This window comes from Hypomesus nipponensis, chromosome 21 (genome assembly GCF_054491055.1).
Source record: "Hypomesus nipponensis isolate SF chromosome 21, ASM5449105v1, whole genome shotgun sequence".
Classification (NCBI taxonomy): Eukaryota; Metazoa; Chordata; class Actinopteri; order Osmeriformes; family Osmeridae; genus Hypomesus; species Hypomesus nipponensis.
The window spans coordinates 2,823,104-2,841,398 of NC_140381.1; the positions used below are offsets into that span (position 1 = coordinate 2,823,104).

The following is an 18,295-nucleotide window of genomic DNA, read 5'->3' on the forward strand; positions in this document are numbered from 1 at the left end:
TTTCCTGTTCGCTCTACCACATCTGGAAATGACTTCCTGTTTCCTGTTTACTGAAAGGAGATGTAGTCCATAGGAGAAAACAAGATGTCACTTTATACATCGTCAAACGTGTGAAATCGCTGAGAGGGAGAGGGGAAAAAAAAGAATAAATATAGCGACATATATGTAAGAGAGGAGAAGTTTGAACTAACAAACAAACTAACCATCTAAATAACTAACAAACAGTATTTAACAAACTCATCTTGTGAACAAGTGACGACGATTAACACATTTCCCACGTACTGTGCCTGGAGTGTGTGTGTGTGTGTGTGTGGGGGGGGGGGGGGGGGGGGGGGCACAGGGTTTGGTCTGTTTTGAAGGTGTCTCATTGGTTATTATAATAGGGAGGAGGTGTGGGGGTGTGGAAGAGGGGGGAGGTTTGGGGGTGAGGAGGAGGGGGGAGGTGTGGGGGGGAGGAGGAGAGGGGGGGTGTGGTGGTGGGTGATCTTTAGTCTGTGAGCGACCAGACGTCAGAAGGCCTGACTGGTCACAGCTTCTCCTCCCTGGCCACAATCACACCTTTAATTGGTCTTCAGGATCACCCAACACTGCTTTACAGCAGGACATCTATATCTACATGTATGCTGCGTGCCATGTGCCAGGCAGCGAGCAGCTGCTCTCCACCCTGTGTGTTAGGAACCCTGTGTGTTAGGAACCCTGTGTGTTAGGAACCCTGTGTGTTAGGAACCCTGTGTGTTAGGAACCCTGTAGCCTTGGAGGGAGTCAGATGACATACAGAACTGAGCGGTGATATAGGTATCTACAGATGTAAACGGTCGGCACCCAAGGCAGCTATATGCTTAGCCTCCTTAATATACTCCTCTGTGTGTGTGTGTGTCTCTCTGGCGTGACGTTAACCGGTCAGATCGTCACCGGGCCGCCATGACCATCACCGATGTCACAGGAAGTGCTCTGGCCCTTGGCCTGTCATGCGGGAGGGCTTCATTCTGGGTTTGTTTCTTTGTTCTTTGTGTTGTTGGTTTCCTGGTTACCAACGAGGCTCAATGACTGTTTACTTTCCTCTCTATCAGGTCTTGGTTGTTTACAAGTGTTTGGTTGAATGTAATGTTTTGGTTTCTACTGTGTTTACCTCGGGGAATCTGGGTGCAAGCTGCCCTTCCTTGTTTTACACTAGATGTACAGTAGCTGTGGGCTCTCTGAAGTTTGGGGGCATTTACTTGACTCGCTTGTTTACTTGATTCACTTGTAATTGATTCACTTGTGTACTTGACTTGCTTGTGTACTTGATTCACTTGTAGTTGATTCACTCATGTACTTGATTCACTTGTTTACTTGATTCACAACTACACCCACTTGCAGGTGTATAAGGACTATAGGTGTTCTGTTAACAATCATTCCATTTTTCACCGACACTGGCGTGTTACACACACACACACAATGTCCATGTTCTTCACTGAAGGTGTACTTAGTGTCTATAAGCCATACAGAAGGGGAAGTATTAAACCTACAGAACCAATATCTACTTTCCCAAAGGAAAACCCAGGAAACAGGGTTTATCTCACGACTGCCCTTTCCCTACAAGTAACCTTCTATAGGAGGCAAACAAACACATACACACACACACTTACTGTATATAAACACACACAGACACACACGCACAGACACATCCTTTCATAGGATAATAACCCTGGTTGATCACACACTATGTGCCTAAATGGATTGAACCTGCACTGTGCTCTAAATACAGATGCCTGTCTCACAGCTGTGTAGATCATGTCGTTTGTGTTTCTTTGAAGAGCAGGTGCTGCATGTGGGAGAGGTCACTGAGAGTTTGTTACTGGTCATGAACTGCATGTTTTAGACATGATGTGTTTTCAGAACCAAGCCTCGTAAACATAAACACACACACACACAACACACAACCCTTTACTACAGCCCTGAACACACACACACACACTGATGTGCACACCCATTGTGCACACACATATACTGTGAACCACTGTGATGCCTGCTTATCTGGAGTTCAATCGTCTTGTTGTCAATAAAGCTTTGTTTTTAACCCTTGTGTTGCCTTCGGGTCACATGACCAAAAGGTTCATAACGAACCATCGTTGTGTTTACCCAATTTTACCCAATACAGAAGCAAAAAAATATATATATATTTTAACCTTCGCAATGTGGGGGTCTGTCTGAGACAGTCCAACGGTTAAAAGAAAATGCTTCACTTTATTTTTGTATGCGGTAAAGTTGTCGCAAACGAAGGTGGGTCACAATGACTGATGGGTCAGAATGACCCAAGGAGAACACAAGGGTTAAAGGGGGGATTTTGTTAAAACAACAGCCCTTGTTATTGGCATGAGACTGGCGATTTTGTCTTACAGCATTCTAAGGACCCTGTATGCTTTGTCGGTCTAACACTGAACCCACAGAACAAAACACGCACACACACACACACACACACACACACACATAGAAACAAAAGAATCCCAAACACACCCACAGATGATCGAGATTTGACCTCTGAACACACACACACACACATCACTGGTGCGTTTAGTTCTTATTTGCTATGCCTGGCTGACTCAAATCCCACACCTTTCTCTCCTTCCTTTCTTCCACTCCTCCCCCCATTTTTTTTTCTCGTCCTCCTGTCACTAAAATAGCTATAAGGTGTGTTCAGGGTGGACTTTAACCCCCGCCGCCTAGCCCGTCTCCCTGGCAACCGCGCAGAGTTCCGTTAATTTGTATCATCTCAATCCCAACTGCCTGTTTAGGAACTAATCATAGAGCTTGTTGCCATGGCGAAATATTTAAATATTCTCGTCTTCACCTGACAGTCCAGAAGTCGCGGTTGGTGTCGGAAGAGCCTGCGTGTGGATTCCTCCCCCCTCGAAACCTGCGTGTTAAAAGTGGACAAATTGTTTCATTTATGTTACTGATTTAAACTAAATGTATCAATTTTCTACTAATGTTCGTTCTTTTCTGGGAGGGGGGAAAGGGAAAATGGATATAAACACCGTTTCTATTTCAAATTTGAGATAATTGAGTTATTTTCCAGCCGTCACGGCATCTACCAAGCGCGTGTGTGTTTCGACTCACTCGCTTGCCAGTTGCGGCGCTTCAGCCACTGAAATTAAAATAAAGTTGGCTGAACACTTGTCAGTCAAAGTTTGTAGCCTGGTTGAAATTAGATGTCGTTAAAGTGTAAATTAAAAATAGTTAGCATTGATTAGTTTAAAGAGAAAAATATATGAATCGAGTTTAGGCTCTATGTGGTTAAATCCAAACTACATACTTCACAGAACAAACACACCTATGTTTAGCTACATTTGAACTCAGACATTATCCTTTATTAGTCCAATACCATTTTCTGTTGATTTGATATTGATATGTACTATGATATGTCATATTCTGTTCATAGTCCATTTATTATTTTGTCTTTTTCTCAAATATGGGTCGTCTGTCATTGCCTGTGACTATGGGTATTTATGTATGGTTGTATGTGTGTGCCATTTTAAAATATGTATTCAATCTTCTGTCTTGTCATAAATAGTAGTTTTTTTGTATTTTGTCATGCATGTGTTTTGTCGTATGTGTGTGTGCTTGTGTCCTGATATGTGTGTGTGTGTGTGTGTGTGCTTGTGTGTGTGTGTGTGCTTGTGTGTGTGCTTGTGTGTGTGCTTGTGTGTGTGTGTGTGCGTGCTGCTATATGTGTGTGTTCTTCCACCATGAGTCACATTAGCATATGTTTGTGTCTTTTTTAATTACATGGGAAAGGGAGGAGTCTTGCTCGGCTTAATTCCCCTTTGTTAGACCAACAGAGTGTGCATGTCACCAAGCATGTGTTTGGTTCATCACTCTTATTCAGACACTTTTACATGTTTAAACAATCGATACTTCAGGAACTTCCTTCCCCAGTCCTTATCCAGAAACTGTGTTTAGACTTTGGAACGAAAATAAACTGGAATCGGCTGAGAGGAGTGGAGGGAGAGCGAGAGAGCGAGCGGATTGAAAAGAGGCCACAGCACTTGTGCTCAGGAGGAAAGGAGAGAGACAGGAGGGAGAGAAAGAAAGAGAGGAGGGGAGTATTGATGAAACAAAGTGTACCAGTCAACAATAAAGAGAGACAGAGATTTCCCCCCGTCATACTTCTCCTTTGTGTTCTGGAAGGTGGAAGGGTGATCCTGCTGGAGCAGGAGGGCTGGGCAGGGAGATGCTACTGAGGTAGGAGGGCTGGGCAGGGTGATCCTCATGGTGCAGGAGGGCTGGGCAGGGTGATCCTCATGGTGCAGGAGGGCTGGGCAGGGAGATGCTACTGAGGCAGGAGGGCTGGGCAGGGAGATGCTACTGAGGCAGTAGGGCTGGGCAGGGAGATGATACTGAGGCCTGGGGGTTTTCTACGGGCATAATGCCGGTCTGTCATCACATACATCAGGTAGGATTTGTGGAATTGAACTCTGAACTGCCAGACAGCCTGTCACTCTAGACGTCTGAGAGGGATGTCTCTTCTCACTCCTCACCCCTCTGGTGGCTATAATGCTCTCCTCCTCTTTCCACCTCTCCTCACTCTCGTTCCTCCTCCTCTCCAGGCGCTCCACCTCTCACACACTCGCTATCTACCGTTCCTCTTTTCAGCTCTACGGCGTATCTTACACTCTCATCTCTCCATTTGCACTTTTCCTTAAACCCCTATTCTCATCCCTCTTTTCATTCTTTTCCATCCATCCCCCTTGACAGAGAGGTCATCTACCCTCCTGGAGCCACATTGTTTTGAACACCTACATGTACTGTATACAAACGTATGGTGAGTGTTGGTCACACCTTGTTTCTGCCGGGCTGTCCGTGGTCTGGTCTGGAAGACCAGACAGAGAGAGAGGACGGAGGTGAAGATGGAGAGAGAGAGAGATAGAAAGAAGGGGAGAGACAGACAGAGAGAGACAGAGAGAGACAGAGAGGGAGAGAGAGGGAGAGAGAGAAAGAGAGAGGGAGAGAGAGAGAGAGCGGGAGAGAGAGACAGATAGGGAGAGACAGGGAGAGAGAGATAGGGAGAGACAGGGAGAGAGAGCGGGAGAGAGGGGGAGAGAGAGTCGGATAGGGAGAGACAGGGAGAGAGAGAGACGGAGAGAGAGAGAGAGAGAGACGGAGAGAGAGAGAAAGGAGGAAGAGCCCTGCGCTGTAACGAGGGCCTTGGGTGGTTAAGCAGCAGAAGGAGACAGGGATGAAGGGGGAGAGCTAAGAATGGGAAGGGAAGTGAAGGGGGGAAATCTGGAAATGTTCATAATCTGATATGCTTTTAGGCAAGGAAACAAGGAGCGAGGGGGAGAAAGAGAGGGAGGGAGAGAGGAGAAGAACAGGGCTGTACATGCTAGACTACACAGAGAGGTCACTGTGCAGCCTGAAGGGGCTTCCTCACGGAGGGAGAGAGAGAGAGAGGGAGAGATAGGAAGGAAAGGAGAGGGGAGGAGAGAGGAAGAGAAGGAGAGAGCAAGAGAGAGAGAGGAAGGGAAGGAGAGAGCAAGAGAGAGAGGAAGATAGAGAAGAAGAAGAGAGAGGAAGAGAGAGAGGAAGAGAGAGAGAGGATGAGAGAGAGAGGAAGAAAGAGAGGAAGAGAAGACAACAGACAAAAGAGTCAGTTGAGAGGCAGGAGATCTAAGTGCAGGATCAAAAAAGGAGGAAAAACTAATCAAGACAGGGAGAGAGAGAGATAGAGGGGGGAGGAGAGAGAGAGGGATAGGGGTAAGGAGAGCTGGAGGAAGAGAGAGCGGGGCTGAGAGATAGCGGTAAGGAGAGAGGGAGGGAGAGCAAGAGAGGGGAAAGGAGAGAGAGAGGGAGAGAGAGACAGGGGCAAGGAGAGAGAGAGAGGAAAAGAGAGGGGGATGAGAGAGATGGATAGAGGTAAGGAGAGAGGGAGGGAGAGAGGGAGAGCGAGAGAGGGGCAAGGAGAGAGGGAGAGAGACGGGCAAAGAGAGAGAGAGGGGCTAGGAGAGAGAAAGGGAGCGATAGAGGGGGGAGGAGAGAGAGAGGGAGCGATAGAGGGGGGAGGAGAGAGAGGGAGCGATAGAGGGGGAGGAGAGAGAGAGGGAGCGATAGAGGAGAGAGATGTGTCATCTCTGCCCAGGGGTTTACATCCTGTCTAGTTGATAAGAACCAGGGTCGCCATGCCAGATGACGGCTGAGGGCAGAGGGTACACATCTCCCCCTTGTGGCTGTCCGAGGAAGCACACTCCGAGGAGAGAAGGGGGACAAGGGAGGGGAAGGGAAACGCGTGATCGAAAAAGAGAGTAAGAGAGAGGGGCAAGTGAGGGAGAGAAGTTACAATTACATTTATTCATTTAGCAGACGCTTTTATCCAAAGCGACTTCCAAGAGAGAGCTTTACAAAGTGCATGGGTCACTGGTAGTAACAACAACAAGATAGCCCCAAAGCATTGCGGGTAGCCAAAACAAGAAGCACATGTCGTGAACAACCAAAAAAATAAGTGCCAAAGAGAAGAACCATAAGAGTATGTAGTTAAGCAAGTTACAATAAACAACATGAATCTCTAAGTGCAAGTGTACCTGTAGAAAAAAGCAGCAACAGTAAAAATAAAGATAAGATTAACTAAAATAGAATATTTTTCAGCGAATACAACAGTTTAAATCAGTTGCCACTAACCAACAAGAGCAAAAAGTCTCTAAACAAGAGTCATTGTGATCCTTAAGGAAACTAGCATTTGGTTCAGCAAACCATTCCTAAGTACCATTGTACTCCCGAAACAAGTGCGTCTTGAGCCTTCTCTTGAAGGTGGAGAGACAGTCAGTGTCCCTGATGGAGGTGGGGAGTTGTTTCCACCACTGGGCGGCCAGACAGGAGAAGAGCTTGTGTTGGGACCGGGTGGTCTTGAGCGGTGGGACCACCAGGCGGTTTTCTGAAGAAGACCGTAGGTGACGGGTGGGGGTGTAAGGCTGCAGGAGAGACTTGATGTAGTCGGGTGCAGTCCCGTTCACTGCACGGAAGGTCAGTACCAGGGTCTTGAATCTGATGCGGGCCGTTATGGGTAGCCAGTGGAGAGAGATGAGGAGCGGAGTAACGTGGGAGCGTCTGGGTAGATTGTAGACCAGGCGGGCCGCTGCGTTCTGAATCCTCTGAAGAGGATTAGTTAGAGAAAGTGAGTGGGTGAGAGAGAGAAATACATATCTTTCCAGCACAGCAAATGATTTAGCCAGTTGAGAGGCTAATCAGAGAGGGAGGGGGAGGGGGAGGGCAGAGGGAAGAATAAGAGCGGGGGAGGAAGGGAGAGGGAGGGGGAGGAAGGGAGAGGGAGGGGGAGGGAGGGGGAGAGGGAGGAGGGAGGGGGAGGGAAGGAGAGAGGGAGGGGGAGGGGGAGGAAGAGATGGGGAGGAAGGGAGAGGGAGGGGGAGGGAGGGGAGAGGGAGGAAGGGAGAGGGAGGGGGAGGAAGAGATGGGGAGGAAGGGAGAGGGAGGGGGAGGAAGGGAGAGGGAGGGGGAGGAAGAGATGGGGAGGAAGGGAGAGGGAGGGGGAGGAAGGGAGAGGGAGGAAGGGAGAGGGAGGGAGAGGGAGGAAGAGATGGGGAGGAAGGGAGAGGGAGGGGGAGGAAGGGAGAGGGAGGGGGAGAGGGGGAGGGGGAGGAAGAGATGGGGAGGAAGGGAGAGGGAGGGGGAGGAAGGGAGAGGGAGGGGGAGGGGGAGGGGGAGGAAGAGATGGGGAGGAAGGGAGAGGGAGGGGGAGGAAGGGAAAGGGAGGAAGGGAGAGGGAGGGGGAGGAAGAGATGGGGAGGAAGGGAGAGGGAGGGGGAGGGGGAGGGGGAGGAAGAGATGGGGAGGAAGGGAGAGGGAGGGGGAGGGAGAGAGAGGGAGAGGGAGGGGGAGGGGGAGGGGGAGGAAGAGATGGGGAGGAAGGGAGAGGGAGAGGGGGAGGGGGAGGAAGAGATGGGGAGGAAGGGAGAGGGAGGGGGAGGAAGGGAGAGGGAGGAAGGGAGAGGGAGGGGGAGGAAGAGATGGGGAGGAAGGGAGAGGGAAGGGGAGGAAGAGATGGGGAGGAAGGGAGAGGGAGGGGGAGGAAGAGATGGGGAGGAAGGGAGAGGGAGGGGGAGGAAGGGAGAGGGAGGGGGAGGGGGAAGAAGAGAAAGGGGAGAGCTATGGAATGTGATGGGTGGCATTTGAAAAGAAAGTGATTGCATTGTGCCCTACTGCCATTTCTTTTTTTCATTTCTCTCTCTCTCTCTCTCCCTCTCTCTCCCTCTCTCTCCCTCTCTCTCCCTCTCTCTCCCTCTCTCTCCTTCTCTCGCTCTGTGAAACTTGCCCTTATTCAAGTGTCGCTCACACAAAACCACAGACTCTTCCTTCTTCCTTAACTTTTATTGCATGAATAATCCTCCACTTCTTTGACACTCTAATTTCATTGATTATGAAAAGCTCTGCGACAGGCGGCTAACCTCAAGAGGAGCAGGCCATAACCAATAACCCATATTCATGTCTTCATACTCAAGCTTCTAAAAGCAACTGACCCCGCTACGCAGCTGTCCTCTTTGCCTCTGTCACCATAGCGATGAGGAAGACAGCTCAGGAGACAGATTCCTCCCAACACGTTCACCATACAGCTGAGAGAAGTCTCTTCCTCAGAAGTATGTGTGGGTGAGTGTGTGTGTGGGTGAGTGTGTGTGTTTGTGTGTGTGGGATTGTGTGTGTGGGTGTGGGTGTGTGTGTGTGGGTGTGTGTGATTTACACCTAGCCTCATTCCCTTCCTCTCGACCCTCCACCCTTGGTCAGGTGACCCCTCTCAGAGCCAGCCATTGGTGGAGAAGTCTCGCCTGAGCTGCTCTGACTCCGCCTCCGTGAGGGGCAGGAGGGGCGAGCGGCAGGCGCCGCCGTGGTAACCGAACCATTCCATCGCCTGCTTGAGGCCGGGAACGCCAAATTTCCTGGTCACCTAGCAACAAGAGGTGAAAACAGTTGCGCAGGTGTCATTGAGGTGAAAATCAGGTCTATGTAGGGTCGATACAGGCTATAATGATGACCTATGCCAAAAGTGACCCTTTATAAACCAGCATTCGCTTTTCTCTGTGGGATTATCCTAGATTATGTCTTCCTGTCACCATTTTGAACACTGCCAATGTCATTCATCGGGGTTTATTCAGGATTATAACATGACCCTGCTGTCGACGCAGGCTGTGTCTCGTGGAGGGGTGTTGGAAAGGATCTGATATACCGACGACATTCACATCCAGGACAGGTCACACACACACACACAGATCAAATACACAAACAAAAATACACACATACCACACACACGCCCAGCCCTACCTCCACCCCCAGCCCCAGCCCCACCCCCACCCCAGCCCTACCTCCAGACCCACCTCCAGCCCCACCCCCAGCCCCAGCCCCAGCCCCAGCAGTGGACCCCCAGCCCCAGCCCCAGCCCCAGCAGTGGACCCCCAGCCCCAGCCCCAGCAGTGGACCCCCAGCCCCAGCCCCAGCAGTGGACCCCCAGCCCCAGCCCCAGCCCCAGCCCCAGCAGTGGACCCCCAGCCCCAGCCCCAGCCCCAGCAGTGGACCCCCAGCCCCAGCCCCAGCAGTGGACCCCCAGCCCCAGCCCCAGCAGTGGACCCCCAGCCCCAGCCCCAGCAGTGGACCCCCAGCCCCAGCCCCAGCAGTGGACCCCCAGCCCCAGCCCCAGCCCCAGCCCCAGCAGTGGACCCCCAGCCCCAGCCCCAGCAGTGGACCCCCAGCCCCAGCCCCAGCAGTGGACCCCCAGCCCCAGCCCCAGCAGTGGACCCCCAGCCCCAGCCCCAGCCCCAGCCCCAGCAGTGGACCCCCAGCCCCAGCCCCAGCAGTGGACCCCCAGCCCCAGCCCCAGCCCCAGCCCCAGCAGTGGACCCCCACCCCCAGCCCCAGCCCCAGCAGTGGACCCCCAGCCCCAGCCCCAGCCCCAGACTCACAGCGGTGTTGGGCTGGATGAGGCTCTGCTGCAGAGGCAGCGCCAGGTCCCAGCGGCCGGACACACACAGCTGCTGCAGCTCACACACCTGAACGCCCAACACGTTAGCCAGTGCACACACACCGCCCACCGCTCCTGGAGACACACACACCACACACACACACACCACACACACACACACACACCACACACACCACACACACCACACACACACACCACACACACACACACACACACCACACCACACACACACACCACACCACACAAACACCACACACACACCACACCACACCACACACCACATATACACACACATTATGCACACATCCCATACACACACATTAATTATTGATCTAATTAGCATAAATCTTAAGAATATGCAAATTAACTCATACCATATCTCTATATTTATACTGTAGGATATTCATATAATAATACTTTAATCATATTAGCACTATTATATAATGTTCGTATAATTACAACAATTACTGATGTATTACGAATATGACTTTTTAAACATATTTAGCACTATTAGCACTATTATCTAGAACGTACATATCGTTTCAGTATACACGCTGCGCATTAAAGCATTTGGAAATAAGCTTCATTACAGATATATAATTAATTCCAGACGGTACACTTTGCGGACAACAGCAGCATTGTAGACGTCAGATTAGCCTGGTGTGGATGGGAAGCCCAAGCCATCTGGTGCCCCAGGTAATCAGCACACTGATGATATTAACTAGAAGGAATGTATCGCTGACAACACACTAAACAGACTGACCTCTAGAATATTTACAGCTCTGGAAAAAAAAGACCACTGCACCAAAGAGCGAGGAACAGACGGGGACGATTTGCGGTGGGCTCTTAAATGTTACCCTTCTGTTCCTCACTCAAAATTGTCCTTCTCTTTTTTTTTCTTCCAGAGCTGTTTATGCGATGCCTCTACTCTTTACTGTATACATACACTGAGTCCTACAACTACCCTATCAAGAGGGTTATTATATTAACAAAACGTACAATGCCTCATGTTGATATTATAATCTTTGAATCATTATAATAATATTCATATGACATAATATGCTGCTTGAGAACACTGCTTTAGTATGTTGTTTCAGTATGGCTGTTCCCTAGACAACGGGAGCGCTATTCAACAGTGGTGATTGACAGGTGCTATGCCCCTCCTTTTCCTGTGTGCGGTGGTGATTGACAGCTCATAAGGCTTCCTGTCACATTTTGTATTTGATTGACAATACGAAGATCCACCCCTCTTTGAACATTAAAAGATGATGGAGGGCGACAGTGGATCTAATCATCACACACACACGCACGCGCACACACACACACACACACACACACACATTAACACAAGCTTTCTAATAATTGAATGTTCTCACCCACAGAATAGGCTGCCATGAGGAACCCAGCAGAACCTGCTAGAACCTGGAATTGCTGAGATCTAGTCCTTGCAACAATCAAACCTATCCGAGTGATCTGTGAAGGGGGGAGGGAGGGGACAGACATTATAGACAACTTTATTGAAACACCCTGAGAGGCTAAACAAAGAGAGTAAGAAACAGGTAGAGAAAGGGGGGGGGAGGAAGAGAGAGGAAGGAGGGAGAGAGAGGAAGAGAGAGGGAGGAGGGGGAGAGGGGAAGAGAGAGGGAGGAGGGGGAGAGGGGAAGAGAGAGGGAGGAGGGGGAGAGGGGAAGAGAGAGGGAGGAGGGGGAGAGGGGAAGAGAGAGGGAGGGAGGAGGGGGAGAGGGGAAGAGAGAGGAAGGAGGGAGAGAGGGGAAGAGAGAGGAAGGAGGGAGAGAGGGGAAGAGAGAGGGAGGAGGGGGAGAGGGGAAGAAAGAGGGAGGAGGGGGAGAGGGGAAGAGAGAGGGAGGAGGGGGAGAGGGGAAGAGAGAGGGAGGAGGGGGAGAGGGGATGGGAGAGGGAGGAGGGGGAGAGGGGAAGAGGGAGGGAGGAGGAGGGAGAGGGGAAGAGAGAGGGAGGAGGGGGAGAGGGGAAGAAAGAGGGAGGAGGGGGAGATGGGATGGGAGAGAGAGAGACACTATGAGAATGAGATTGAGTGAGTGTGAAAATGAGAGTGAGAGTGATACAGAGAGAAAGACTAGATAAAACTTAATTTATCCCAAACAGGAGATTCAAATGTCACAGCAGCCCCAGTAAATTTTACATCAAAAGGATCAATATAAAAAATAATGCAAGTGTACACAGTAATAACACAAGTCTACAGAGAGAGAGAGAGCTCCTGTCTGCTATTCATGCCTCATGTTTAACTCTCTAAGGGGTTCGACTGTGAACACTAAACTAAACAACCATGCATCACAAACAAACAGATAACTCTGACAACTGTGTGTGTGTGTCTGCTTTCAGAAAGATCACTCCAAAAATGGGAGAAAAAAAAAGAGATAAAGACATACGGAGAGATACAGACAGACATACCGAGTAGAGGAGGGAGGGGAGGAGGAGGGAGAGGAGGAAGAGGAGGAGAGGAGGGAGAGGAGGAGGGAGGAGAGGAGAAGAGGAGGAGGGAAGAGAGGATGAGGGAGAGGAGGGAGGGGAGGTCTCAGGTGAGCAGAAGAATAGCGTCTTCAAACAGAAAGAGATGAGGAGAGAGAGAGATGATGACAGACGAAGAGAGAGATGGAGATAGATGTAGAGAGACAGAGATGGAGACAGATGAAGAGAGATGAGAGAGAGAGAGAATAGGAGTGTCTCATGAAATATTCATCTCTCTCTGTTTTGTCTTTCTCTTTGATTCTTCTATATTGATGCAGACATGAAGCGCTGATGCTTCCAAATCAATCTGAGAATGCAGGAACAAAGAGTTACCTCCTCATCACTTTATTATCATCCTGACCCTCCTCTCCCCCTCCTCTCCCCCTCCTCTCTCCCTCCTCTCCCCCTCCTCTCCCCCTCCTCTCTCTCTCCTCTCCCCCTCCTCTCTCCCTCCTCTCTCCCTCCTCTCCCCCTCCTCTCTCCCTCCTCTCCCCCTCCTCTCCCCTTCCTCTCCCCCTCCTCTCTCCCTCCTCTCTCCCTCCTCTCCCCTTCCTCTCCCCCTCCTCTCTCCCTCCTCTCTCCCTCCTCTCCCCCTCCTCTCTCCCTCCTCTCCCCCTCCTCTCCCCTTCCTCTCCCCCTCCTCTCCCCCTCCTCTCTCCCTCCTCTCCCCCTCCTCTCCCCTTCCTCTCCCCCTCCTCTCTCCCTCCTCTCTCCCTCCTCTCCCCTTCCTCTCCCCCTCCTCTCTCCCTCCTCTCCCTCCTCTCCCCCTCCTCTCTCCCTCCTCTCCCCCTCCTCTCCCCTTCCTCTCCCCCTCCTCTCTCCCTCCTCTCTCCCTCCTCTCCCCTTCCTCTCCCCTCCTCTCTCCCTCCTCTCCCCCTCCTCTCCCCTTCCTCTCCCCCTCCTCTCTCCCTCCTCTCTCCCTCCTCTCCCCTTCCTCTCCCCCTCCTCTCTCCCCTCCTCTCCCCCTCCTCTCTCCCTCCTCTCCCCCTCCTCTCCCCCTCCTCTCCCCTTCCTCTCCCCCTCCTCTCCCCCTCCTTTCCCCTTCCTCTCTCCCTCATCTCTCCCTCCTCTCCCCCTCCTCTCTCCCTCCTCCTGTATGAGCATTCCTCTGGGAGAAACTACATGTTCAGGTTCTCTCTCAGCTACTTAGAGGGTATTTATAGCCTCAATTACTCAATCTGCTTAGAACCTATACAGACCTGTCATTAGCCAGCCACTCATTCAGGCAATCTGGACGACAATTACCCAAAAAGCCCATCAGTGAGACACTTAGCCAACCAGCCAGACAGCCAGTCAGTTAGACAGCCTGTCAGCCAGCCAGCCATCTCCTTTCCGTCTGGTCCAGTCTCTCTCCTCCCCCTCTCAAAGTGTTTCCATCCCCCCCTATAGCCCAGTGCGGCGGCGGCCAGCCACCAGGGGGCACTCACGTCTCCGCCACTGTCCTTCAGGCCCAGGATGTTGGGGTGCTGGGCCAGTCGCAGCACGGCGTCCAGGGGCAGCTCCAGGCCCGTGTTGGCCGGTACGCTGTACAGGACCACCGGCACCGGGCTGCTGTCCGCCACCTGCCAGGGACAGGGGGACGTCACGGGGGACGTCACGGGGGACGTCACGGGGGACGTCACGGGGGACGTCACGGGGGACGTCACGGGGGACGAGACGGGGGACGAGACGGGGGACGAGACGGGGCAGAGAGAGAGAATAGAATATATCCATGGCATGCTTTTCCAGAGGGTGTGTGTGGCGTACGAGGGTCAGCTGACCTGTGTGTAGTGATGTAGGAGGGTCAGCTGACCTGTGTGTAGTGATGTAGGAGGGTCAGCTGACCTGTGTGTAGTGATGTAGGAGGGTCAGCTGACCTGTGTGTAGTGATGTAGGAGGGTCAGCTGACCTGTGTGTAGTGATGTACGAGTGCTCGACTGTCCATCTTGCCCTTGTAGAAGCATGGCGTTACCACGAGAACCACATCAGCACCAGCCCTCGCCATTCTCTCTGTCATCTGCACAGTAGCCCTGGTGGCTGGAGGGAGGGAGGGAGGGAGGGAGGGAGGGAGGGAGGGAGGGAGGGAGGGAGGGAGGGAGGGAGGGAGGGAGGGAGGGAGGGAGGGAGGGAGGGAGGGAGGGAGGGAGGGAGGGAGGGAGGGAGGGAGGAGGGAGGGAGGGAGGGAGGGAGGGAGGGAGGGAGGGAGGGAGGGAGGGAGGGAGGGAGGGAGGGAGGGAGGGAGGGAGGGAGGGAGGGAGGGAGGGAGGGAGGGAGGTTAAGCAGGTTAACACTGTCATGGTTTCACCCTGCCCCATTAGAAGGACCGTGCAGGGTGATAGTCTTGAATATGCTGCCCAACAACCTCACAGCTAGCGGCTCTGTTTGGACACCTCGATGTCATGGACTGAAAGGCCCTAACTGCCAGAGAGAGCCTGATGCTGTCTGGAGGCCAGGACCGTGGATGTGGTGAGACCCCAGGGAGGTGTGGTGTGTCAGGCTGGTCAGGACGGCACGCACCGAGGGATGTCACGTGTGTTTACAGACAATATCAGTCTGTGTGGCACACACACAAATACACTGTCTCCTTCTTAACACACACACACATACACTGTCTCCTTCTTAACACACACACATACACTGTCTCCTTCTTAACACACACACATACACTGTCTCCTTCTTAACACACACACATACACTGTCTCCTTCTTAACACACACACATACACTGTCTCCTTCTTAACACACACACATACACTGTCTCCTTCTTAACACAAACACACACACACACATACACTGTCCCCTTCTTAACACACACACACACACACACATACACTGTCTCCTTCTTAACACACACACACATACACTGTCTCCTTCTTGACACACACACACACACACATACACTGTCTCCTTCTTAACACACACACACACACACACATTTTCCTGAACACACACACATTTTCCTGAACACACACACATTTTCCTGAACACACCCACACAGAGACCCAGGGGTGAGGGGTCTTACACTCGCAGCCTGAGCCGGCCATGAGCAGCTTGTTGCTGGGCAGAGCGAGGCGGACCCTGCGCACCACCTCCACCCTCTCCTCCTCCGTCAGGAAGGGATACTCTCCGTTGGAGCCCTGCACCACCAGACCTGGAACACACACACGCACACACACACACAAGTTCACACACACACACAACCACATACATGCGTATACACGCACAGAGAAGAAAACGCACACACACATACAAACATGAGTAATCATCATTACAATCATCGCCAGTCCAGTAGCAGCCAAACCATTTTCATCATCATCATCACCGCCGCCTCATGTGTGGCAGAAAAATGACACTGTAGTGACCGTGGGAATCAGACAGGAGGCGACAAACACCAAAGCATTTGAGCCGTTTCCCACAAGTGTGCGGCAGTGGAACTCTGCCCCTCCGCGGGGTCTCAGAGAACGGGCGACCTCATTCCTCTCACAGTTCAGTCACTGGTGGGCGGAGTGGGGAGCTGACTTCTGGGGGTTGAGCCCCGAATGTTTTCTCAAAAGCCTCGATTTTTTTATCTTAAAATGTGGGTTGTCATTTTCGGCTAATATAACAATATGAGTCCAACATAATGTTTATATTACATAAAGCTTGGAACCCTATTTTGCGCTCAAATTAATGCCCCCAAAATGTAAACGCTAAATGGCATGTCACTTTCGACTCACCAAATCTGTACTAGGTTCTAGATCGGGCTAAACCTCTATAACGCCTGGCTCCGCCCCTCCCCCTCCTCCAAAATCTACTGTCAAGTATCTAGGTCACGTTGTTACGATCTAGCTACAACTTGAAGTGTATGGTTACTATGTTTTTTGAATAAGAACTTCGAACACATTGGTAGTTTGTTTGGGTTCTTACGTATGTGTGCACAGCCACGCTGTTATTTACCTTTGAAAGGTATTTTCGCATATTTCTTGAGGTTTTCTCCCAACTTGTCATAGTCCACTTCTTCGTTCGCCGAAAACGGAGTGGCTATTGGCGGGTAGATCCCACCGATGTCCAGTTTCTGCCCCGTGGACTGTGCTCGTGTCCAGAACGTGGACACAGTGCCTCTGTAAAGTGGAACGAGAACTGCAAAACTACGTCTACTGAACATGGTTTCGGTTGACTGGTGGCGATCTTGTGCAGCTAACTATGAAAAGCAAGTGAACTAGCCAAGCAGAATGTTGCACACCGCTTGCTCAGTTAATATACAACTGAACTCTTTGAATATTGAGCAAATATTGGCTACTGGGAAGTGCCCTAGAACAGAACTCAAGGGACAGTTAGGTTATTCATACAGGTGACAGGCGTTTCAGTAAGCAGGAGTAGCTCGACATGGTCACTGAATCTACTTCTCTAATCTTTCTGGCCTTGATATGACGTAATGCCAGCTGAACGTTCGTGTCCCGCCCCCTAATTAGTTTAAGGATAAGGGAAATAGGCCGACAGAAATAAATGAACAAAGTAATAAATGAGTACAGTGAGAAATTATGAAGGAAATAAATGCCTACAGTACATTCATGTTTAAAGTATTTCTTATTTATATGTAGGCCTGTCAAAATAGGTCAATGTAGGTCACATTTAGTTTATCTTCCCAGGTATAAGGTCAACTTCTGGACCTGGGCACAAGAACTCAAATATGTTGATAACTAGAATGTGACTTCTATGTTACTTTTATTTTTCTCCAAAATATTGTTACCCCTTTCTAAACCAGTCATGAAAATATTTGAATCAACAAAAAAATATTTGTTCAAACTTGTTTGTCACATACAACAGACACCTAAAACGTTCTAGGTTTTTCACAAACAGAGGAGAGTAGATTAAAAAAGACCAGACCAGTAGCCTACAGTAGTCCACAAGTACTCAGAAATGATGCAAAACCTTTGGGGGAAACTTCTTTAAAAATGTTTTTTCAACCTTTCAAAACTTTTTGGGCATAGTAAAATCGCACAGACTATGACTAGGATAGGCCTAAATCCTACAGAGTTAAACTTCATATTATTTCAGTATACACGGAGCTATAACCACTACTAATTTAATTTGTGCAAATTTACCATTAAGACCATATTTTTTCCTTAACTGCTACAGCACCAGTCTTGCCGGTGACTGGAGAACGGGCAGGTCTGAGTCTGTCATTCATTTCCAGTTAGATTTCTCTTTGATTGTCCCTTATACAACACTGCACCCATGTGGCCATCATTTGTACTGTAGGCTATTTGTTTACTTGGAGAATACATGACAGCGTACAGTACCGTTGCTTTTTAGCTGCATCACTCAGGAAAGGCGGTTCAGTTTTTATTTAAACAAAGCAAAAATCATTTATCAAACAACACATCTCAAACTCACTGTCACATTGTCTAAACTTATACAATGTATTCATTTCATATTCATCGTTTTTTTGTAGGCTAAACGAAACAAAATATATATCTTACAGTTTTTTCAATAACCTATTATTCATCTGTTTTGGGGATGATTGCAGTATGTATGTCATGGGAATAAATTGAAGGGTTTATGCTGTTTGTGGGTGCTGATCTGTGGGCATATATCTCTGTGTCAATGCTTAAAAGGGGCTAAATAAACTGGATTATATTTGATGGGAGTAACTGGAGAATCCATTCGAGACGGTTTTTCTCCTCCCAGTCAGCTGAGTTAGGCAGGTGGGAGCGGATGGAGATCATTCTTGGCAGGATGTGTGACTCAACACAAACACTCACTGTGTCTCTGCCAACATCTCACTTTATAAAACCAGCATCTCTCTCCCTCTCCGTCTGGCGGGGTGAGAGCCGAGGCTGTAGCCTAGATGCACTGCTTCATTAGAAAAATAGGAATTCCGCCCGGATTC

General features: G+C 50.2%; 1 protein-coding gene across 8 annotated transcripts; it reads right to left on the reverse strand.

The window, feature by feature from the left end:
- Positions 1–6,308: 6,308 nt before the first annotated feature.
- hoga1 (4-hydroxy-2-oxoglutarate aldolase 1) lies at positions 6,309–16,806 on the reverse strand. 8 transcript variants are annotated; one of them, XR_014740595.1, is made up of 8 exons: positions 16,360–16,806; positions 15,398–15,574; positions 14,334–14,461; positions 13,873–14,007; positions 11,335–11,431; positions 9,939–10,072; positions 8,728–8,929; positions 6,309–7,124 (listed from the first exon to the last, which is right to left on the reverse strand). XR_014740595.1 is itself a non-coding variant. In XM_084685591.1 (7 exons), the coding sequence occupies exons 1-6, from the start codon at positions 16,565–16,567 to the stop codon at positions 8,766–8,768; spliced, it is 909 nt and encodes a 302-aa protein (XP_084541717.1). In that variant the 5' UTR covers positions 16,568–16,806; the 3' UTR covers positions 6,309–7,124; positions 8,728–8,765. The 8 variants fall into 8 exon arrangements, 7 of the variants coding, with proteins under 7 accessions (XP_084541717.1, XP_084541714.1, XP_084541715.1 ...); XM_084685591.1 differs by lacking the exon at positions 9,939–10,072; XM_084685588.1 differs by lacking the exon at positions 6,309–7,124 and having other exon boundaries at positions 8,344–8,929; positions 15,446–15,574.
- Positions 16,807–18,295: the final 1,489 nt, after the last annotated feature.